The 25,101-nt window shown below is 39.1% G+C and overlaps 1 protein-coding gene, 1 long non-coding RNA gene, 1 other non-coding gene and 1 pseudogene across 3 annotated transcripts; 1 reads left to right on the top strand and 3 right to left on the bottom strand.

Moving 5' to 3' along the window:
* Positions 1-2,477: 2,477 nt before the first annotated feature.
* On the bottom strand, positions 2,478-4,916 carry LOC103343653 (receptor-like protein 3 pseudogene; annotated as a pseudogene).
* An 8,942-nt stretch (positions 4,917-13,858) lies between these two features.
* Positions 13,859-14,589, top strand: LOC148919060 (uncharacterized). Its single transcript, XR_016125562.1, has 2 exons — positions 13,859-14,290; positions 14,420-14,589. It is a non-coding gene; the product is annotated as an uncharacterized LOC148919060 (long non-coding RNA).
* Positions 14,590-17,209: 2,620 nt separating this feature from the next.
* On the bottom strand, positions 17,210-24,962 carry LOC103326681 (origin of replication complex subunit 1A-like). Its single transcript, XM_089048399.1, has 16 exons — positions 23,969-24,962; positions 23,733-23,868; positions 22,440-22,589; positions 22,199-22,339; positions 21,957-22,108; positions 21,775-21,874; positions 21,522-21,644; positions 21,281-21,442; positions 21,061-21,118; positions 20,734-20,912; positions 20,472-20,586; positions 19,130-19,200; positions 18,524-18,619; positions 18,133-18,209; positions 17,660-17,743; positions 17,210-17,470 (listed from the first exon to the last, which is right to left on the bottom strand). The coding sequence occupies exons 1-16, from the start codon at positions 24,826-24,828 to the stop codon at positions 17,407-17,409; spliced, it is 2,568 nt and encodes an 855-aa protein (XP_088904525.1). The 5' UTR covers positions 24,829-24,962; the 3' UTR covers positions 17,210-17,406.
* On the bottom strand, positions 22,455-22,532 carry LOC148919059 (small nucleolar RNA snoR28). Its single transcript, XR_016125755.1, has one exon. It is a non-coding gene; the product is annotated as a small nucleolar RNA snoR28 (small nucleolar RNA).
* Positions 24,963-25,101: the final 139 nt, after the last annotated feature.

Genomic DNA, 25,101 nt, shown 5'->3' with positions numbered 1-25,101 from the left:
AAAGTTTCTTCCAACTCTCGTGACCTCATACCATTTGTTTGTTTATCATAATGATGCACAAATTCAGTAAGCCTCATTGTTTTAGTACACATATGATGAAAAACATTATTCATACTCTCACTCCTTTGAGAAGCTTTGATCCTGACAGTGAAAGTATCTAGCCTAAACACTGGACACCACTTTTCACAAAGTTGATATAAGGTCTTAAGCCATGTGTTATCTGCAAGGTCAAACTTTGAAACCATTTCATTCCAAGTACACTCAAATTCAGACTCTGTCTAACCTCCTTCAAGACACTTGTTGAATAACTTTCTAAACTCTGGAATGGCATAGTAACTTGCCAACTTTAGTGTTGCATTTCTTGATATGTGCCATGTGCATGAACGATGACATGTTCGAAGAAAAACTGTGGAGATGGCATTTTCCATTGCCTGACATTGATCAATATAAATGGTCACAGGTTTTCGATTTCCCATGGATTCTAAGAATGTCTCAAACAACCACCAAAATGTAGGAATCTTTTCATCCAATAAAAAAGCACAGCCAAACAACACATTATGCCAATGATGGTTAACCCCTACAAAAGGATCATAAATCAAGTTGTACCTGTTGGTTCGATATGTAGTATCAAATACAATCACGTCCCCAAAGCACTCATAATCAAGTCTGGACCTTCCATCCCTCCAAAAAAAGTTTGTCATTCGGTTTTCTTGATTTACTTGCACTGTGTAAAAGAACATTGGATCTTCAACTTGATTGCGCTTGAAAAGATTGATCAAGCCTTGAGCATTGCCTACTTCAAGTAGATTCATTTTTTCCCTACTGACAAAATTGTAGCAATCTATCTTTGTAAATCCAACATTTTGAGATCCGCATACTTCTTTTGCTAAATACGAGTATGTATTTGAAGTTCTTATACCTGCACTCACCATGGTTTTAATCACACCCTTATGAGATTCTGAAATTTTACGATTTGATCACAAAAATTGTCTTTCATCTGGTCTTGCAAGCTTATGATTGTGATTAGGATCAAAGGTAGAAACTTTCCACACATCACCTTCCAATGAAAATCGAATTCTGGCTTTGCACCCTGTTCTGGTCTCTAGTCTATCAATTGCTTTGTCTTTACAAGGGTCACTATCTTCTCTAAAACCTTCTTTTGAACACACAAAATTAAGTTGTCTCAAACTCCATATTTGTTATATCTTTTTTGTTTTCTTCGAATGCTAAAACCAATGCTTGCACCATACTCATTATAGAGATCATAAGCTTCTTCCTCGTTGTACACAATCTTCCCATACAAATTTTCATCGAAAGATTCTTCAAGATTCCCAAACGTTGGATTTTTTTTCTTGATCGTTGCTTTTGGTGTTTTCTTCATCACTTCCAAGATCAATCACTACATCATTCAACGAAAGAAATAATTTTTGTGAGATGATAATGAATGACTATAGGAAGAAATAATTTTCGTAGCATGTAACACAAAAATAAATTTAAAAAATCGATAAATTGAGTAGATTAGAAGGTAATATAACATATTAATGATAATAACTGTAGGAAGCAGTAAAAAGAAAGAAAATATTTATCCAAACAAAGCTGCACAAACCACTGATATATGATTTTTTTTTCTACTGTACAAATATGTTGTAATAGTAATTTAAAATGTAATTAAAGAAACACCTGTACCAGATTAAAAAAATTCAATTTAAAAAAAAAAAAAAAAACAAACAAACAAATTAAAAAACGATGCTGGAGCAAAGCCAATGCATATGATGTTTTGGGGGGCAACCCCAATGTTAAAAGAACCTGGAGCAAAGCCAATATAATAATCCAATGAGCCAACACTCATGAAACAGTAACTCAAAAGTAACCTGAGCAAAGCCAACATAAATATATATATATATGTATACTACATGTTGACTCAAAAGTAACTCGAACTACAATTTAATAATCCAATGAAACCAAAAAATAAAAAATAAAAAAATAATCCAGTGAAACCAAAACTCATGCCCTAGTAGTTAACTTTCGATGGCCTCCTCGTGATTTACTTGTATTGCTCTAGGGACCTCCCCTGTTTTCTGTTTGTTGTTCCTTTGCCTTTTCGGGCTTTCCAACAAAGTATTTTCATACCCAAAAAAAACAGTCTTGAAAACTAAAAAAGTAAAGGTATGTGGAGTAGGGTGCAGGTCATCACCTTTTTCTTTGTCCATGGATTGAGTAGCTAACAACGTACAGCAGGCTTGTGTATCTCACTGCAGAAGGGTTATTGTCAGAGAAAAATTGTATCTTTAGGGTTTTGTTTGAAAAATTGATAAATAAAAAATTAAAAGATTCTCGATTGCAGCAAAAGGCAGACGGAGTTAAAAAGCTAACGGAGTTAAAAGTTACTGTAATTTTAAAACTAAAAATAAATTATTACACGTGTCTTATTTCTATTGGTGGGTACACCAGCCAGCCGGTGTATCGGGTATCTACAAAAATTTCTCCCCAAAATGTGATATTTTGGCATTTCCCATAACGATATTTTGGCACAAGACGAAATCAGGCCTAAACAAATAATATGAGAAAAAGTTGTGTTTTACATTAGCCGAAAGATAAAAGCTGAAATTACAGAATATAAAAGTACTTAAAATCTAGTTTTTAAGCTCTCTGCATCCTTACGATCACAGAGCCTATCATATATCATGCACGCACTTTTCTCATCGCATAGATCCTACCTTGTACATTGTTTAGGAATTGGAAATATGCATCTCTCCATGTCTTCTTAAGCATTAAAGGACCACAAAATCCACCAAATCCTACGATGAAGCCAAGCACAACAGAAATATGAAACCATGGAATTTGATGCTCAGTCTCCACGTCTTGGCTGTTACCGTTAATTAGTGGACAATCATTCCAAAGAGGGGCACCACAAAGTTTTGGATTCCCCTCATATGCAGAGACATCAAAGCCTTGGAGCTGAGTGCCTTTTGGTATTGGCCCTTCGAGATTATTATACGATACGTTCAAAGAGGACAAGAAATTAAGGCTTGTCAATGATGCGGGGATTTCTCCAGACAAGTGGTTCATTGAAAGATCCAACGTCTCCAACATTTTCAGGCTGGAGATTTCGTCTGGAATGTTTCCACCGACATTGTTGTCGCTAAGATCTAATGTACGAAGAAGGATCAATTGTCTGATCTCGGTTGGTATACTCCCATTGATGCTATTATTGTATAGGTATATTGCTGGTGGAAAGAAAGAGAGAGAACTGTACTGCAAAATGTATGCATCACTTGCAGGTTTGACGAAGAAAGGTAGTTCAAGATATGTATGCTCTACTTGAGCTGCAGTTTGTTCAGATACCAACATTGGTAATTCGCAGAATTGCTTTGGAAGTTCACCTGAAATTCGGTTGTTGCCCAAGTTTATGTGAAAAAGGCTTGGAGAAGTCCCCAACCAACTCGGAATTGAGCCTGTGATTCTGTTAAAGGACATATCCAAGACCTCTAGCATCTTTAGTTTGGATAACCATACAGGTAATGAACCAGTGAGCTCACAACCACGAAAAGACAAAATGCCAAGATTTTGGAATCCATCAACATCAACCATGCCATCACCATTTGGCATTTCTTCACCTACAAAATTGTTTGAAAGTATAAGCACTTTGAGACATTTGCAGCGCATCAATATGTTCATTGCCCCTGTGATATTGGACATTCTGCTCCCAGAAAGCGAGAGGAAGGACAGGGATTTCAATGAAAGAATCTCAGGCTCTATTCGTCCATCTAAGTCATTTAAGCTCAGTCGAAGTGCTTTCAGGGACTTGCATGAGTAAAGGCTAGTTGGGAAGACACCAGTGAAGTGATTACTCACAACGTCAAGTTTACTGAGGCGACTGAGTTTGGAGAAATCAAGCACGGAGAGGTTTCCTTCTAAATTGTTTGATCCGAGGTTCAATTGTTCAAGGTTTGTGCAATTCACCAAAGAAGGGGGCAGGGAACCTTTTAGATTGTTGGAATGAAGAAGCATGAATTTCAATTTGGAGAGCTTCCCAATATTCATCGGGAGCATGCCACTGAATTGATTGAGATAGAGGTCAAGGATTGTAAGGTTGGTGAGGTTGACAATTTCCTCCTTAATGTCTCCACTAATCGCATTACTAGGTAATGTTATTTCTTCAAGTGTGGTAGCATTATAGATATCTTCTGGAAGTGATCCTGAGAGGTTATTGTAACCAGCACGAAAAACTTGCAATTTGGCACACTTCCCTAGTCCAGCAGGAATATTGTTGCTGAATTCATTGAAGGAAAAATCCAACAGCCTGATCAGGGGAGAAGAATGAAGACAAATAGAGGATGGGATAGAACCTGAGAAGGTGTTGTTCCTGACACTAAAACTAGTCAAATTCCTAGCTTGTCGGAAGAATGAAGATGGAATTGCACCATGGAAGTGATTGTTGGACAAGTCCACCATGCGAGTGTTGGATGGTATAAAAGACAAGAGCTCTCCGAAAAAAAGATTAGAACTCAAGTCAAGGATCTCAAGACGATTCAAGGATAAGAAGAAACCGGATTCAAGTGAACCATAGAGTGAATTGTGAGAGAGATTCAAGTAGGTGAGATGAGTGAGATTTTCAATTGAGGGAAAAACACCTCCTTTGAGATTGAGCCCTGATCTGGAGGGTAAGTCCAAATGTGTGACCCAACCGTCGTGATCACAGCTGATGCCCTCCCAATGGCAACAATCAATGGAAGTCCAGTTCAAAGAAGGAGAAGACAGTGAGAGGGCAAAGGACAAAAGAGAGCTGCTTTGAGATTGATTGCAAGCATGATTTGTGGATAAAATGGAAGAGAAAAAGAGGATGAAAAGGAGGCCATGAGCCATTTGGTGGTAGGGGATCTTCAATACTTGCATGTTTCGTGGTGTATTTGCCATTTGCCCACCGGTTTGTGTTTAGGTTAAATAGAGAAAATTTATAAGAGTTAGAAGCAATGCAACTAACAAGCGTACTTTCTTTCTTTTTCTTTTGCCCTCACCGAACGTCTCCTACAAACTGAGAAAGTGGTAAAAATACCAACCGCGCAATATAAATTTACAAATTTTCCTAGGCCCCACACCGAACATCTCCTGCAAACTGAGAAAGTGGTAAAAAAACCAATCACTACGTCAAAGAGAGACTTCCAATGCAAACTTCATTGGCTTTCACTCGTGAAGCAGAAAAACTTATATGAAACGGCGATAACACTATTTTGTTATCCTCGTTATACTTAAGTGTTTCTCCTCAAAAAGAGAACTGGATGGGAGGAACGAAACTCTTATTTTAAAGTTTAATTGACTCCAAATACTGTCGTTGTCAAGCTAGAGTCAAATAATAGTGGAGCACATATATTTTTTCAAAGCCAATTCTGGTAACACTTCTGACCAAGATGTGTGGCCAATACCTCCCATATTGCTCAACCAAAACATGGCCAAACTTACTAGCTCATAACCCGTCAGATTGCATGTGTTCGAAATGCAACTTCCATTGCTCAAATGAAGTTGGCTCCTACATGAAAGTTGTTCTCACGGATGTCCACCATATAACGTATTCAAATTTGGGAGCAATCGAACTGGTGTAGCCTTCTTCGACTGTCAAATACTAAAACACGTTCGGAGAGAATTTTAATGGGATGTTCACCAACCTTTATTGGCTTGGGTTCACACAGAAAAAAATATTAAAATAAAGAAAGAGGGTTTGGCAGCAACATTGATGTTTAGAAAACAATTAAATATTGTTTGTGGAGTGGAAAGCAAATGTAGCAATAGTACCTCAACTTACACCTGATTTGTATTTTGGTGATTGAATTTGCAAGTTAGCAGTATTTAGTCATGGTGTCTACTCGGTTCGAATTTTCCGTCATTTTGTGGGGTTAAAAATGACTTTTAACCATATTTTGAAGCTTACATCACTCTTAACTATTTTGGGCAGTGTATTCAATTAGAAGTTTAAAGGATTTTAAATAAGTTTAAAGGTCCATGTGTATTCAATCACGATTTTATAGAAATGCATAAAATTTTGAGTGTATTCAATCTGGACTTTTTAAAGTCCATTCACATTTAGAGGTATTCAATCATGACTTTAAAATACTCCATGATTAAAAAAGTCGAAAGCATGCATAGAGTGAAACAATACGGTGGCCACATTAAAACCTTCCCGGGGAACAAGGTGGATTCGATTGATTTTATACTTTTTTGCAGTACAAGCGATAGTCTAAATTCACACACATAAATAAAATACCATGGGAGTATGAACTTGAGACCTCTGGTATGCAATCAAGGTTCTTTTCCACTAGACTACACCCTGTTGATCGATTGATTTTAGACTTAGTGTAGGCCATGACAAATCTTTGCTCTCCCCCAAAGATTTTGATAGATATAATTTTTTATACTCTCAATATATGATTTCACCACCTTTACTACCACCATCTTGTCATAACCACCAAACTTCACCATTGTGTCACCACCACCACCATTGCCACCTTGCCACCGCCACTACCACCCCAGCCATGCCACCGCCACCGCCGCCACCACCGCCACCATTGATGCCATCACCACCCCTCCACCATTTTCTCCAATACTTGATATGATCATTACCACCACTCTTCCCATCACCATTGATGCCTCTACCATCTCCACCTTCACTGTCTTTACCACCATCTCAAACATCAAACATCAAACATAATGATCCATCACTATTTCGAATCTATAGAAATTTATAAAAATCTATCAAACTCAAGATATCTTGCAATTTTGGAAAGCGAGAGAGAGGAAGAAGAGAATGAAGGGTGGCAAAGGAAGACAGTGCGAAGTAGGGGGATTGTGTTATTTTTTTCAATTTTTTTTTTCTTGTTTTTTTAAAAAAATGTATTTGAAATGGTATTCCCACTGTAAAAAAAAATAAAAATAAAATAAAGAGAGAATCTTTTTACAAAAATGTAATCAAGTGTAGCACCTGCATTAGATTATAAAAAGGCCATTTGGAATTTAAGGTAAATTTCAGTGGGGGCTGCAAAGGTAAAAGAGTTGAGAAGGGTGGAAAAAAAGCACCACTCAAAAAAGACGGTTTTACCCTTGATTTTAACCAAAACAAAAATAGCATAAACGATGCCAAAACTAATACTACTAACGGAAGTGGAGTTCAAGAACTACCAAAACCATTTTGCGAATTCAAGAACCAAATACAAATAGGATATAAATTCAGCGACTATTGCTACAATTAAGCCAAATATTTTTCATCATGGAACTTATCGTTAATTTTCTCATCCTTGATCAAAGTGGAATTATCTTCAATAAGCAAGTCAATTTTCATGATTTCATCAATTGGGACCACATATTGTTCTTGCGTGACTATGTGCCGCATATGCAGTTAAAAAGAGGAGGGTGGACTTGGTTGACTATGTGCTGCAGATGCCTTCCACAACGCAATAATAAACATGCAGTGATTTATTTATTTATTTTTTATTTTTTTTGTTTAATTCCACAGACACAAGGGCGGACCAATTCTGAAAGGAACTTTTTTTGTTGTCTTTGTCATTTTACTTTTATTTATTTTTTATATTACTCCATTTACTTAAGTTTACAATGTAAATAAGGAAGTACCCCCCATTTGGATTCAAATAAAAATACTAGAGCGGTCCAAATACGATTTAGGCTAAAAATGATGGCATTTCAAATCATAGATTTGAAAATCCGCCAAAAAATTATTTGAGAAAATGATTACCTTTTATACTTAATCAATATTTTTACATAAAATAACTTTTCATCTATAATATGAATGCATGAAAGAACCCGAGGTCAATCTAGGTAAAAAATCTTAGATGTTCAATCCACTATAGTGTTAAATGGTTTATGTTAAAACTTATTGAAAATTAGTCTATGGAGCTATAAACTAGCTTGATTTATATGATTTAATGTTTACCTAGAAAGACTATAGAAATTGTAAGTACTCACTAAATTTTAAAGCTAATAACTTTAGCCCCACCCGTTGTGTTTCAATCAAGATGAAATCAATTTTGTGTACCTTTTAGTTTTCATGGCCTCACAAAAATGGACTGGACTTCCAGCCCGTCTCCCTCCCGTGTTTAATACAAATAATCGAGAAAATCAGATGTTTATACCAAAATGAACAGCCAATGAGCATCGGACACGTGGACCAAACTAGAACTGTGGGAGCCTTCGGCATCTAGCTTCAGATCTGTGCCTAACGATAGCACAACTAGGGCAACTTCACCCCCAGGGACACGTGGCAGTCCCACAATTGATGTCCACAGTCCCACATCGAAACTCTAAACAAATTGCACACCTCCCAAGGCCTGTAAAAAAGGACAACTATCCCTCACATCCCTGCCGAGCCTCTCTCACCGATCGTAAGCCCATGGCCTTTCGTCCAGTGGGGATCTGGACTTGATTGGCCCGATGTTGCAAGGTAAGGGCCAAGTCAAATATGCTGTTGTCGCCGTAGATTGCTTCACCAAGTGGGTAAAGGCCGAACCCTTGGCTACGATAATGGCAGCCAAAATGAAAGATTTCATCTGGATGAACATTTGCTGCCGATTCGGAATCCCCTACGCAATTATCATCGATAATGGCAGGCAATTCGATTCGACTCCTTTAGGCGCTTCGCACTCGCCTCAAGATCAATCTATTCTTCACTTCGCCAACTCACCCCCAATCGAATGGTCAGGTCAAAGCGATGAACAAAATTTTCAAGAAGCTATTGAAACGGCAGCTTGACAAAGCCAAAGGAGCCTGGCCGAAGAAGCTTCCAGAGACGTTATGGGCCATCCGGACATCCTACCGAACGGCAATCGGGAAACACCGTTCTCCATGGCTTTTGGCTCGGAAGCGGTAGTCCCAGTGGAAATCGGAGAACCCTCCTACAGAACAGAAACTTTCTCCCCAAAGGCGAATGAAGAGGCACTCGCCTTGAGCCTCGACCTGATCGAAGAACGCCGAGCGCAAGCCAACCTTCGGAACGAAGCTTACAAGCAGCGCGTCTCTCGGTACTACGACTCCAGTGGTCAGATCTCGCTCGTTCCGAGTCGGAGATTGGGTCATGCGAAAAGTTTCTCTGGCAACTAAGGATCCCAAGGAAGGAACCCTCGGACCTTCTGGGAAGGACCTTACGAGATCATCGGCATCCAGCAATCGGGGACTTATAGACTCATGGACTCCAACGGAAAGACCCTCGGTCATCCTTGGAACGTAGAGCATTTGAAATATTACTTTAAATGAAGTTACCTAGCTTACGGCATGTAGAAAACATTGTTAAAGCCTTCGGCTTATTCTTACTCACCGGCTACGGAAGTGTAGAGTTCCCTAGCCTACGGCAGGTTTTCAATTGTAAAACGAACTCCAAATGTATCTTTGCCTTCGGCAATTATTAATAAAAAGGCCTTCGACACTTATATTAACAACCTTCGGTGTGTTCATTTTTAAAAGATGCGGTAGAGACCATCGGTCGCAGTATACTACATTTTAAAATCCTTTTATTAGCCTTCGGAAATTAAGGTATTACGGTATTTTTCCCACCGAAAAAAGTTTAACTTGTCTTTTACTAAGCTTATTTAGCCCTCGGCACTTTAAAAGTTTACTTCAGAGTTACTGTTACTAGCCCTCGGCAGTAAAGTTTTAAGCCCTAAGTTGCTTACCGATTCAAGGTTCACATGAAATTTGAACTTATACTAGCCTACGGTAGTTAAGTCAATCATTCTGCCTTCGGCAGTTACTATGATTAATTTTGAATTTCGGAAGTTAGCTTGTACTAGCCTACGGAAGTTAAGTCAATCATACCGAAAGTGAAGCTACTTGACACTCAACTATAAAAATTAAAGTTGCTTGAATTAAAAGATGCCCTCGACATCAAGGTGTTCAGAACATATTGCCTTATGACAAATTACATTTAATAAAAACTTAAACAAGGCTCAAGCAGTAGTCTCCTCCTCGGTATCAGGGGCAACGGGCTCTTCCGGGGCGTCCTCCACTTCGTACTCTTCTATCATCCCCTAGAGCTCAACCAGATTTAGTTGACAATGAGAAGAAGCTTTTGGAGAAGATTATCATTGCAGAGCATACGAAACTTTCTGTCAGGCAGCGGCCTCCTCGGCCTCGGCAGCGGCCTCTTCGCCTTCGGCAGATCCTCCTCGGCATCGGCAAGAGCCTCTTCTAGGGCATCCTCCCCCTCGTAGTCCTCGATCATTTCTTCGATCATGCCTTCAGGAAGAGGGAGAGGATCGGCAATGAAGTTGAGGTTGAGCTTTTTCGGGGTTGTACCGCTTGAAACGGTAGAGCAGATTCGCCATTTCCGAGCCCACTTCCTTGTCAAGCAAGGTAGTGAACTCAAGACCGAACAGTACCCCCGGATTGCCTCTGGATGGCAGCCTCGATCTTCGAAGCTCTGGCCCGCTCCTACTCCTCAAAGGCCACCGGATCGCCTCCTTCGACTCCAAAGCCTCCTTTGCTCGCTAGCTGCGCCGACTCCAGTGGCTGCCGACATTTCACCGAGCTTGGCTTGATAAACTTTAACCTGCTGTTCGGCAGCCTGCATGTCCTTCGCCAAGTTCGCATGAGCTTAGATAGCCTTGCCAGCCTCGGCAACCCTAGCCCTGCCGTCTTCATAACCCTTCTTTGCCTTTTCGGCAGCATTGATAGCTCCTTTGACTCACAGCCACATGTCCATTGAAGCCTGAAGAGCAAAGGAAAATGTCAAGACAAGGATAGAAACAAACGGTAAGAAAGACTTAGAATGGTTAGCGCTTACCGAAGCTTGAAGACGGAAGGCACGGCCAGCCTCCTCCCGAATGAGCTTTTTCGGCAGGTCCTTGATCTCGGACAGCTCCATTTGTGAACCGAGGATCATGTGATTCATTAAACTGGACCGTCTTCGACGGACAGGCAAGAGTGACAGTTCGCAAGCGCCTCGTCCGTCTTTAGCAAATAAGATGGCTCGGCTGTCGCCCGCGCACTTTGGAAAGGGATGGGCCTCGGATCGACGGTGAATGGCCTTTACTAGTAGCTTTGGAGGAGGTACCTCGGTAGGCACACCTCGGCCGGGAGACAGACCGGCCGCCGTCGCTCCGGCATGCGCGATTCAACGCTTCATCCGTGACGGCGCTCGTTGAGGGTTAGGTCATTGGGATCGACTCTCCCGATGACGTGGGTACCGCTGCCGGCCCTTTTCTTCTTCCCCGATGCCGAGCATCGCGCCGCTGAGGACTCGTTCATCCTTTTCGCCTCAGCAGCCCTCCTCTCTTCACACTACAAAACCCAGACCGGTCAGATTTCTCATTATGGCAATAAAATGTGTCAAAATAGACAAGTACACTTACTCTCAGCAGGGTTGACAAGTTGAGCCTTGATGAAATTAGGGGTGAAGAGGAACTTGGGTAAATTCTCTCCGCGGTAGGGACCTTCACCTTACCCTTTCGATCCGCGAATCTCCACTTGCGTGGCGCTCTGTTTTAATTTGCCTGCACACAAAAAGAAACGGAATTAAAACTCCTAAGGGACGATACACTCTAGGAGGCCTACCGAATGGTACAATGGCCTACCGGCTATTTGGAAGGTAGTGGGAATGTGAAACGGACGGGATGTCCGAGGGCGACTCCCATCACCGAACGAAGCACCCGCTTTTCCTCCACGTCCTTCTAGGAGGTTGGCACGGCACACAAAATGGCGCGCTCGATAGCCTTCAGCGGTTAGCTGAACCCAACCCCATGGTTGGCAGACTTCGACTTTGTGATGCTGTCAGATGGGAGAACTGTTCGCACGAAGGTGCTCCCTCACCAGCCATGCCAAGGCCGTGACCATACCCATTAATGCTACCCAGAAGTTGGGGTTGAACTAGCCGGAAGCATAGCCTATCTGCACCAAGATCCTCTGAATGGCGGGCTGCAAAGGAAGCCTCACTCCTTGCCGAAGTATGTCCGTGAAAAAGACAACTTCGTCATCCTTCGGCTTGCTTAGAGATTCGGTAGGCGTTGGGATCCTCATCCCTACCAAATCTGGTATGAAATACTCGGCACGGAATTTCGCAATCTCCCTCTCGGTAATCCTGTTGGGCTCCAAATAATCTACGCCGAATAGAAGCTCCTTCGAACTCCCATCGGCACCCTAGGATTTCGGGATATACTACCGATACCCTCGGCCGAGGAGATGGTTCGGCAGTGACTCTCCACAGCCAAGTGGAGGCCTATGATCGGCGACTAGCGCTCGTGTCCCAGCGAGCTTGACCAACGTGGCGACCGTCGCTATAGACAATAGCCAACGGTACCGGTGCAGTCATTAGCCCTTCCCGATGCCCTGTAGGAAAGGAGCTGGGCCCTCACCAAGTATCTCATCATCGGTATCACTTCCGTCCCCAGACGGGGCCAGCCGCTTCACCGCCGGAGTCAAAGAGACCGTCCGATGACTCCTCACCGAACGCATCGGACTCACGCTCGGAAAATGACTCACTATCAGACATCTACAAAAACAAGGAAAAAGGAAACTAAGGCTCATGCCATATACTATCCTACCGATCCTTACATCACTACCTATGGCGACTAGACTACCGAATGGAACCCTATGGTCAGTCTAGTTCAAACCAAGGAATGACGTAACTCTAAGTTAGATAAGAGAGTAAATTGAGGGTGCCGAACGGTACCTTAAATCAAACTCTGGAAGAGGACCACGAACTGTGCTTCAGATCGTCTTGACGGAAATCGATTTTCTTGCCGTTCGTAACGCCGAAATCTCTGGTTTACCGTTAGCCTCGTCGGAAATCGCCAATCCCGGAAGCTCTCATCGAAAATCGCCTCAACAGAGCTCTCGCTTCTCACAAAAATGCAAAGTGATTTCGCCTGGGGTCACCCCTATTTATAGGAGAGGGGTCGCAACGGTATACCTCGAAAAACCAAACGGCACATTAATGCGCCGCTCCATGATTACACTTGCCACGTGTCGCTCATCCTATGGGGATCGACGGCAAGCAAGGCACGGAAGACGGCGCCCAGATATCTTTTCACACATCCACTCGACGCGACCTTCGACTTCCCGACGTCAATCTCGAATGAACAAGAACGAGATGGCCGAAGTTGAGCCCTCCACCAACTGGATTTCCGAGCGGTAGGACAACATTTCCTTCCGAAGACAACTTCAAGTCCCCTTCCGAGAACTCTCGCAAGAGAACTTGGGGGACTCCTGTTTATACCAAAATGAACAGCCAATGAGCATCGGACACGTGGACCAAACTAGAACTATGGGAGCCTTCGGCACCTAGCTTCAGATACCGTGCCTACCGATAGCACGACTAGGGCAACTTCACCCCCAGGGACACGTGGCAGTCCCACAATTGATGTCCACAGTCCCACATCGAAACTCTAAACAAATTGCACACCTCCCAAGGCCTATAAAATAGGACAACTATCCCAGCTTGGAGGTAATCAATCAGAACTTATGGCATACTGCATATTGATCTGTAGTTCAAACTTACTAAATCCGTACTTACTTAAGCATCGGAGAGCCTTCCAAGTCAACAAGTCCATCACACCCAAGGAGGCCTTGCGATTTGTATTGTATTGTTGTAAGTGTTTCCCACTTTCTCCGTTAGTGAGTGATGTTTTACCTTCTTATCAAAGTTTCGACATTTTTCCAATTCCATCATCACATTTGTGGTGGTTAATAAATTTAGTCATATTCCTTAATTATGTCAATTTGAGTGCATGTGATGCGTGCTTTGCAACATGAGGGACGAAAACTAAAGTTGGGTCATAATCGAAGAACCATTATAATTTAGCCAAAATTTTAAAATAAGGTATATGCAGAAATATAATTAGGGGGTGAAAATAGCAGCACTCAATTGAAATTACGGTCAACAAAATTGTTTTCAAACCTAACTCCAATAACTAAAAATATTTTTTTACACTTAAAGTAATTGCCCCCAACCCACTCTCCAACTTGCTGCTTCTACAAACAAACCAGTAGCATAAAAATTATATACAATCATGCTGTCTGTCGGCAATATAAATTTTCCAAAAAGACATGGCGAATTCACGAAGAAACATGCTAGTGCAGTTTCATCACCCAATCCAACATGGCTGCTTCATTTTCATCCTTTTATTCTCTTCCATTATTTCTATCAATATTCATGCATGCAATTCCACTCTGTCTTCTCCTCCTTCTTTTAATCGATCTGACCAAGCCCCTAAGCTATTCGGGATCACCGCTATACATGGTATTCAGGTCTTCGTTCGGATAACCCTATCTAACAAAGGGAACACCGCCGGTGGTGGTATGTTTCCCTCACTTCGGAAACACATCTCACCCACATTCACTTTATTATTAACAGAGTAAGATGTTATTTAGTTTTATTGTTTTAATTGGAATTCAATTAAGTCTAATTTTTATTCTACTCTAGCAGGGATCATAGCATAATGGCAATTCAATGCTTGGAAGGAGCTAATCTTTTCTGCAATTGACAGTTTACCAGGTTGCTCGACCGCGCGGTTTCAACCTTCAAGACTTGATTTTAATTAGTTTTTTTTTAAAATATTTTATTTTATGAAGTTTAGATTTTAATTGTTTATTTCATATTATGTTTCACCAAAATAAATAAATAAAGATGCTTAAAGTATGTTCTGCTAAAATTTCTCAAAGTCTCAAATGTGATATAATAATTTATTTGGAAGAAAATAAAGATATTGGTATCCCAATTGGAAGTGACATAAATTTATGACGAGAATGTAGCAATTGAAACAAATGAAGAATGGGGGTCAAAAAGAATCGAAAATGATTGAATCTAGAATCATGGATGCTTAGCCAACCAAGGTACCTTGCTGTCCTTGAGTGCAAATGCGACATCGTCGCTGAAAGACAAACATAAAATCATATGAGGTCACAGAATAGCCCAAGGTTTTCTTCTGATGGTAATGCAGTTGCTATCAACTTTATTGACCACATAACTAGAACACATATCTTTGGTTTGTCATAGAAACTGTCGAAATATCAAGAACAATCCGATCCCTCATACACTCATTCTAGTTTGGGTGAATTCTTTTGTGTGGGCTGGCTTGATCGGTTGAGTAGGGGCACTGATATTTTATATGCATCTGCCTAGGAGTCTCTCCCATCAAGAAAAACTCTTAAGTAGTCCTTATTGCATTAGGAAATAAAAATCCTAGTCCATATTAATTAGGAATCCCTTTGGCCCATGTATTTAACTTAAACACTTATACAAGGCTACATGCCGAGTAGTAATTGAGTCCTTGATCAATATTGAGCCCGAGACAACCCTATGATGATTAGAAGACCACTTAAGTAGGTCATTAGAATAATCCAACGTCTTACATTCTCCCACTTGGTCAAATAATCATCAAGGTTCCAAAGTTGATCACTCTATGGCCATGTAGAACTCAACATCACTCTATTCCTAAATCAAGCCACTGTCAAAAATATGAACTCACATGGAACTGTCGGAACACATTGAATTTATAACATCGATCCAAGGTTCTTAGAACCACACATAAGCTTGCAAAATCATATAAGGCTCCCATCAAGACTAGGACGTACAATGATCATGACAAAACTTAATTTGTGTTTACAAAGGTCACTTTCATTCATAAGCCCTTCCTTAAGAGATTACCAAGATCTCTCCTTAATGACACTGGCATGAATTCATGTCTTATGCAATGACTGTAGCTAGCTATACTACATGATGACATGTAACTGGATTCATTTGTCAAAGAATAGTAAACATAAAACTGCAGTCACGTAATCCAATTAAAGAACTTAACCAAACAGCAATACACAAAATAATTAAACTGTCTCCAAGAAAACTAATGAAATTGAGTGTAATAAAACTTAGCTCCCACTAATTCTACATATCAAAACTTACAGAACCATAATTGTAACAAGTATGAAACAACCTTATTCAGTGAATCAATGAACCACTGGAAATGTTCTTTCTTTTACCTTATCCCTTACAAGCATGAAACAAAATCCAAATGCTTATTATCAATCACAAAATTCAATTGAAAAGGCAAAAGTCATTGATTAACCACTGACGATTTGAACAAAAGTGCATGAAATAATAAGAACATATACGTAAAACAAACTTTGTTCTTATTAGCCTTAAAATCCTTAATGCAAAAATAGATTGTTAAGTGATTAATCAGAAACATCCAAATTACTAAATACATCCTCAAAGAAGATCATTAAACGCTCCCAATCATCAAAACATATATTTTGCATGTTACAAAAATAGATCAATACCGTATAAAATGAATTAATACATTATAAAACTTAATCACAATCCAATCCTTAGATCTCAAATTTAATTTATTCAATTCTTTCTCAAACAACACTTTACATGTAAGTTGCACGTAGATGAGAAAAACAAAAACTGTAATGGAAGCATTCAACTTTAGTCCACTTGTATCTTAAACACCAATTCAATTTTCTTTAACCAATACAAGTAAGCATGGTAAGAATTTTAGAACCCAAAATAAACAGCCAGTCATCCAAAATATTGGTCAGAAAAATATAGGTGCACAAGGAAAAACAAGAAAAGCACAAAACCGACAATGTGTTGATCCCATACATAGTTTTTATTAGTGTAGAACTTCATTTTGCCATGTAACAAGAAATAAATTCCACATATGCTCAAAACTTTATGAGTTTATATAATTATAAAACCAAGATAATGAGTGTGAAGCCCAAAACCTTACATCAATTCTCCCACTTGGGCAAACACTCTCCACTTTAGGCGCACGCGCGCGCACACACACAAATCTTTATTATATTCGGGATCACTGCTAAACATGGTATTCAGGCTTCGTTCGGGTCCTCAAGGAACATATGTACATGTACACACCGCCGGTGGTGGTATGTTTCCCTCACTTCGGAAACACATCTCACCCACATTCACTTTATTATTAACAGGGTTAGATGTTATTTAGTTTTATTGTTTTAATTGGAATTTAATTAAGTCTAATTTTTATTCCACTCTAGCAGGGATCATAGCATAATGGCAATTCAATGCTTGGAAGGAACTAGTCTTTTCTGCAATTGACAGTTTACCAGGTTTCTCGCGTGCACGGTTTCAACTTTCAAGACTTCATTTTAATTAGATAAGTTTAGATTTTAATTGGTTTATTTCATATAATGCTAAGTTCATACCATCAGTTATATGTTTCACCAAAATAAATAAAGATGCTTAAAGTGTGTTCTGCTAAAATTTCTGTCTCAAATGTGATACAATAATTTATTAGGAAGAAAATAAAGATGTTGGTATCTCAATTGGAAGTGACATAAATTTATGACGAGAAGGTAGCAATTGAAACAAATGAAGAATGAGGGTCAAAACTGTTCTTTTGAAAGAAGAATCGAAAATGATTGAATCTAGAAGAATCATAGATACTTGGCCAACCAAGGTAGCTCCTTGCTGTCCTTGAGTGCAAATGAGACATCGTCGCTGAAAGACAGACATAAAATCATATGAGGTCACAGAATAGTCCAAGGTTTTCTTCTGATGGTAAATGCAGTTGCATGAAAGGGTGAATCATCAAAGCCAAAGTTCAAAGTAGCTGGATTAAACAGAATTCTAATAGATATCACAAGTTTTGGGAGAGGGATGATGTCAAGAGCTGGACAGAAAACTAACCTTGGAAAATTGAGCTGCAGCTTCTGCAACCTGTGCTTTGCTCCTGATTCACATAAAACAATTCTGCACTCCCCAAGCTTACAACTGCCAAAAATGTACAATTCAGACAACTCCAGAAATTAACCTCTAATTGTTCTCACTAACTATTCTCCAGAAAGGCAATTGCAGACACAAATAACAGCACTCGAAAATGGACATCATAAGCCATTTAAAAATGCAACCTGACATCTGCGTCAAAGAAATCTTAAAATAGAGAGGACCATCACCTAAAATAGTATGTGCAAAGTACAAAAGAAATGAAAGCAGTCATTTTATTTAACACTCAACATTTTCTTAGTCAAAAGCCAAAACTAGTGCCGCTCTTCAGTTTCATAACACTCCCATTTGACAAGACAATAAGGACCAGAGGAGATCAATAGACTATGTTTCTACACATGTATATAGCAAGTTATTAGTATCAACGCTTGTCTTACCCAATTTTTAATAGCATGTCATGTCCGGGAAATGCTTCTCCGTTGCTTGTACAGAGGCATGAGACTGTCATTGCCAACTGCAAGGAAAAACATAACTTCAATGAAAACACTAGTACATATCAATTAATCTTAAAATTCCAGCGCTAGATACAGTGAAGGCATCAAAGAAACTGGTGAACCAAAATAAAAATAATCTGGTTTGTAGTTGAGATGCAGTATAGCAGTGAAGAACAATAAGTATTCTTTTAGTCAGTATTTCAATGCAAGCCTGCAGCCCAAAAATAATCACCTCCAGTGTGAAATACTATTCTTTAAACCGAAGTTACTCTGAATGTACGATACAAAAAAAGTAAATGCACACATTGTTCAGAAAAAAGCTTGAGAAGTTCACCTTTTCAAAAGTAGTTTCCCCCATTCCTGTTTTGTAGAGTTCATACACCATGGCAGTCAAAAATATTTTACTCATCCTGGAAGAAGTTTTCATCACCTGCCAGGAAAAAACAAAGAAAAGAATTAGCATTAATATATCTCTGAAGAAGGTAGAGAGAATTTTTATTTAATATTTTTTTTTGTTCTTTCAGATACAACATAGATAAACAAAACTTCCTTTCAACCAAATTACAATTTATGCAGCTAAAGTTGTATGGAGTTGAATGCTACTTGCGCAGAAATTCACTACTTTAAACCAGCATCAGATAATTTGGGTCCTGAAAGCCATTTTTTCCCATGCTACTCCTTTTAAGAATGGCACTTATAAGATTCAGCAAACTCCGACACCATTTTCATCTTTGTTACTCGACCATAAAACTATGTAGCTATCTGGATCTCATGTATTTCACATATTAGGAATGCATATTAATGTAGTAATCACTGCATCATATGCCTCACTCAAGAGTATTGATTACCGCATCTAAGATGTAAAATACCATTTAAATAAAATAAGTTTCACCAGCAGAAATCATTTTTCATCATGACTGTAAGATATAATCTGACTCACTTGAATATGAGGTGCCTGGAACATTTCTTGTATGGCTGCTTCAACCTCTGCCATTCCAACAAGTGATTTTCCTGCAAAGTGGGTACATATAAATCCTGTAAGTGACAAGAATTAAAGCTTCAAAGCAAGATAATAACGCTTCTAAACAAAGCAAGCACATAGAGTTTAAGCTAAATGAGATGTTGGTGCTTAATAATACCAATGTAGTAACAGAGTATTCCTTTTGAAACTTCAGGATACAGGAAAGAAGAGAAGTTGACAATTCTAATTCCTTGGTTGACCAAAAAAGAATACTGGTTTAAAGGCTGCTTAATTTTCATTTTTTCAAATAAAAGAAAATGAAACAAAACCAATACCAAAAACAGAACAAAAAAACAAAACTTGTATTATTTGGTATTTAAACCAGATCTTCCATGACACAAACTCTCATTATGGGACCAGTTGATTCTTTGCCAATGAAAGGCCATGTTTTTTTTTTTTTCTGACAAAAGTGATATTCTAAACTACTCTAATGATGCTTAAGTTGCTAGATTGTGAATTTGGATAACATACTCAGACAAGAACCAACCTAATTAATGGCCTAAATTCAGAGTCTTGCAACATAAGCATTTTACGTTGCCAGATTGTCTGGCAAGAGAACATTTCTCTACGAAGTATAGTTTAAAGCTTGCTTTGACAGAACGCATTCTGGATTTTTCAAGTAATCCTAAAATGTAAAATGTTTCACTACTATAAAACTGAAAACAAAAGTAAAAAACCAAAAGTTACAAACTAGAATCAATATGATGTTAAATAACAAATCAAAATAATGCATCAATAGTCTACACCATGATGTTAAATAAAGATGCAACTGGGCAAGTTGGCACCATATCAGAACGAAGTGTCAATATTCTGAGGAAGTCCCAATATGGAGCCATGTCAGAATTCCCTTGAGAAGGAGCTTGTATATTTATAAAACCAAATTATTCAAACCTCAATATCAAGTGATGTTCATGGAAGGTTAACTTATATACTCTATGTTCTGTTGATGTGGTCAGTGGAAACTAGAAGCCAAGATTAGTCATTAATCTGAACTAAATTACAGCAATCAATCGTAAGAAATAGCTAAAAAGTGTGAAATATGACTAACAGAAAACATCTTTCCCACAGGTGCATGACCATTGACAGAAATAAAACCAAACAAAAATATTTCTGTCTACTAGATAATTCCAGCAATTGAAACTTAAGGTGATACAGTTTCAATGAAGTGGAAGGAGAATAGGACAGATTACCAAAATATTAACAAAATAAGGATAGTTCAAATCAAGTTTCCAACTTTAAAGGGGTTGTGTTTGAAGTATACCTTCAGAAGCATTATTAGAATTTGAGATTAGCTTCTTAAGTCGATAATCTGTGATTTCTGCTGCACGCCTGCATATCTCCAATGCCCGTCGGGCGTCTCCTGAAATAGCTGCTACCTGAATATATGTTCAAATACTTTCAGAGATGGAGTTTCCAATGCGCTCATCCACTATGGCGCTCATCCACTATGGCCAACTAATAACTATTAGAAAAAAGACAAAAGAAAATCAATTTTATGATGAAACAGTTAACATACAGCTAACCTTTCTTGAAGCATATTCTATAGCTTGTTCTTTAAAGGCATTAATTCCTTTAAGACGACTAGAAACTATCTCTTGAAGCTGTTGGTAATTATAGGGGCCAAAGCAAAGCCTTTCGATTCCCATACGACTTGAAATACGAGGAAGCAACTTCTCAGGAAGATCCATGGTATTTGCTATGCCTGAACATGTATTTCATTACAAACAGTTAATGATGCAATCATTAACAATCTCATAGTCATCATCATTGTTTTTTCTATTTCGTTATGAGATAAAAGAACACAAAAATCATTTGACGAGGATGCCTACTGAAAATAAATAAAAGCATACCTATTACAACTAACTTTGAGTGTGGTTTAGTAGGCCAGTCAAGAATGTTGTATAGAACCTGAAACCAAAAAAGCACTACAAGTATGTAATTTTGACTATTTCAAGATCATGGGTAGTAACAACTAATTATATATAACACAAAACTGGAATAGTTATATATAAAAAATAGTCACATCATAAAATGCAGAAGCTACCAACTGATATAAGAAAAAATGGTTACCGACTGGTTTCTGGTCAGAAGAAGATCAAGTTCATCAATGAGAAGAATGCAAGGCTTGTCATCCTCTTTGCCAATTTTCTTTCCTTCAGAAAATCGTTCATTTAGCAAGTGGAGAGCCTTCTTCCAACTAACTCTGTGCCCACTTAATGCTTCATATATAACCTGTGCAAACACGTGTTACAAGGCAGCAATGCATGCCATCATGACAAGCATAGAACATCAAATATAAATATGTGTTTACCCTATAAATATTCTCTGGTGATGCCAACTTTAGACCATTTATCTCCACAAAAGAGTAGGGTCTTATACTTCCTGCATCAACTTCAGTTCTTAGATTCCTCATTACTGCTAGTACACTCATTGTCTGCAGTTACACAGATATTACAAAAGGAATAAATAAAACTCATTTTATCCATGAAAAGTACATAAATTAAATTTACAGCCTATCTGAAACAATGTAGCTACCTATTTATAAACACAACCACAGACCGTACCTTGCCAGTTCCAGGAACACCATGAATGTACAGGCAACGCCCCAGACATTTATCATCAGAGATGGCATCTTTGATAAATGCAGTTATCTCCAACATTTCTCTGCACACAAGCAGGTCTCCATGATTACAATGTTAAAGTAACGCAGATCAAGAAAACCTTTAATGAACTGATTCTCACATACTTATCCCTGCAAGGTAAAGACTTTGGCAATGATGCCAACAGAAGTGCTGCCTTTGCTCTTTCAAGATCAGTCTGCTTGTGGCATCTTACATGCTCTGGGATTTTCTTAACTCCTATCTTCTGAAGTCCAAAGAACCGCCCCTTCTGTGAATTCTGTAGATACAGAATTGACTAGTTCAATTTGGGGAAGTAAACAAACTAAAGCCACAAGTATGAGATAGAATTAGAAGATAGTGTCCATACTGCAGCAAACTCATGACCTCTAGATGGTTTGGCTAGTATATTTTTTATGCTCTCCTCGTCATAGTCCATTTCTTCTTCTGTATCAGAGTCTGGGTCTTTGCTAAGTTTCCAATCTTCATCACTTTCAGCTCCATCATCATCCTACCAAATAGTTAAAACCCCATAAATTCAACTCAATTTAATCCATTTGAAATTTTTGAAGAATTTTCAAATGCTGAGTCTCATTTCCTGAAACACTTACCTCTTCACCATTATCAATTTCAGCAAGACGCTTGAAACTGTGCCAATGAATATCATATTCATATTCACACAAATAAACATCATCCCCTTCATTCGCTTTGGAATATTCTTTGGGATTCATGACAAAACAATGTCGAAGAATAGACTCCATCTGTAAATATATGAAATATTACAGTTATGAACTGAAGGATGGCAAGATATACTTCTTTTCACCATAATATCTTATCCAAAACTGAGAGAATATTAAGCAGCAGAACAAGAGTTGAAAAGTATTTAACTACATTAGTGATTAGGTATATAAAAAGGACCATATTAGCTTAAAGCTAAAATTTTGTGAAAATCCTCAACCACATCCAAAGTCAAAACTGAACCTAAAGTCATACAGAATAAGAGGATCACTTCAAACAAAAGAAAACAAAGGGTGGAGAATAGAAAAAATAATCCCTTACAGACTGGATTACATTTAACGCAATTTTCCCTAAAGAGACTACCAGTTTTTCTTTTCCTTGTTTCTTTCTTTTTCTTTTTGCCTTGTTTTTAGCAAAGCACGAATCATGGATTCTGAAACAGAGTTTGTTAGGCTGAAAACCCCTAGTTAAAGGCCAAATGGTTTATAGAGTCCTCACATTGAATGCTTGAAATGATTGGCAGCAATCGCATGAACTTAAGGTGAATAACTTCACTTATTTTGCTGGAAATATGGCCAGCAAATGGTAAATTCATGACAAGCAATTTTGGTGTAAGAGGAAGTATATATTTATTTGTAAAATCACAACAAGCATTCCCCTACAGGGTGTTATTCCTTGAAATTAGAACAATGTTAAAAGGCACAAATAGTATCCAAATGCGAAGGACCAATGCTGCATCATTCAACTTATAACTCAACTCCTTCAGAACTAAGAATTAATCCTAAGTTATTGGGGTTGGCTAAATATGTTTTTGTTAACTTCATTTTGCTTCTTTTTTTACCCTTATGCTAAAAATATGCCATGAATGTTTTTGGCTTGGTTGCTCTAATTAACAATTGCAAGGGTTCACTACATTTTTTTTAGAAGAATTGCAAGGATCCTTTACTAGAAAATACAAAACGAACAATTGAATAAAACAAGTAGGATGTCTAGCTATCTCTTCATGTGATGCTGATTTCTTTCATGCGGAAAAAAAAACAAGGTCCTGTCGTGAACAAATTTATTCAAACAGAAAGTGAACATTTCTATGGGATAAAGCAACCACAGCTATATTACCATTTATTCTTCTAATAGACAAATAATCAAGATTAGATGTCATCTATCACCTCAATGTCAGCAAAATCATTTGTGCGATAAATTTCTCGCCTCAAATTATGAGGTTGTCTTCCAGCCACCGTCTCTTCCGGGATTATATACCAACGTACCCGACACCAATAGATACCATCTACTTCTTTCCATACACTGCACAAATTCAAAAGCACAAACCAAGGCCACGTACATTACAACCAAAATAACAGCACACTTATACCATTTACAAAATTAAACCAAATTAAACATCTACCTTTCAATGTGGGCAGCCCATAAATCGCTCGAGAGAAGCTTCTCCCTCAATGTTCTAACCCTTTTCTTCCCTTCTGGTGGTGTCGGAATCTTGACTTCCCTTCCCAATTTGCGAGCATCACAAAACCCACATATCCAATCTCCTTCAGGAACCTCCTTCAATGGAGGTTTCAAGCATTTCAAATGGAACCCACCTAAACAATCATCACACTCGATCATTACAGCTTTCCCAGACTTAAAGCACACCCTACATTCATCCACTTCAACCAATTCGTCATCCGAGCTTGCATCCTCTCTCCTCCTCACATAAACATTATCCCCGACCTCAAATTCACCCCCATCATACACAACCTTCTTATAATAAACCCGTCTCCTTGATACTGCCTTGTTCTTCTCAAAGTTGACATTTTTCGAGGCCCTCGAGCGTGTAACTACCTTGCTCTCCTCGTCCCTCTTCCTCTTCTTAGTCTCAGATTGCCCTGGCGTCTCTGGAAAGAATGCAACTTCAACCTCAGTCAAATTTCCCTCCTCTTTACGCTTCGATTTCTTGCCCTTCCCAGCAGATTTTGGGGTTTTTGGAATTTCCCCAATTTCCCCCTTTCTTCGTGTTTTGGGCGAATCATTTTGCTGGGAGTTCAATGCTCCAGCCGTCGCATCTTTTCTCAAGGTTTTCTTCGTCGAATCGTCGAAGAGTTTCTGAGGGGAGGTGGAATCGGAGTGTAGCGAGGCTTGGCGCGCCGACCGGCGAGGAGTGGTCAGGGTTTGTGGAGTTGGAGGAGTGAGAGAAGGCGAGGGTTTGGCGTTGAAACGCTTGGATTTCTTAGGGGATTGCAGGCCTCTCTTGGGAGTCTCTGCCATCATTGCTCCAAGCGTGCAGAGAGAATGGTAACGTAATTACAGAAGAGAAGAGTAGAGAAACCGGCCAAAACCTAGGTTTCACAACGGAACCCTGAACGCAAAAATCGATCCAATCCTACCCAACAGGCAGCTAGAGCTTGAAGAATAGGTGAGAAACCATACCTGGTTCGACGGAGAAGCTCGCCGGAAACGCGGTGGCGATGCCGGGAAAAACCGGAGAAAACCAGTCGTCACCGCCGGCAGGATTCGAGTTTTCCGGCCGGTAAACTGGTGGGT

Source organism: Prunus mume, linkage group LG3, assembly GCF_029339155.1.
Source record: "Prunus mume cultivar Tortuosa linkage group LG3, ASM2933915v1, whole genome shotgun sequence".
NCBI lineage: Eukaryota > Viridiplantae > Streptophyta > Magnoliopsida > Rosales > Rosaceae > Prunus > Prunus mume.
This window is presented reverse-complemented; position numbering and strand designations above follow the sequence as displayed.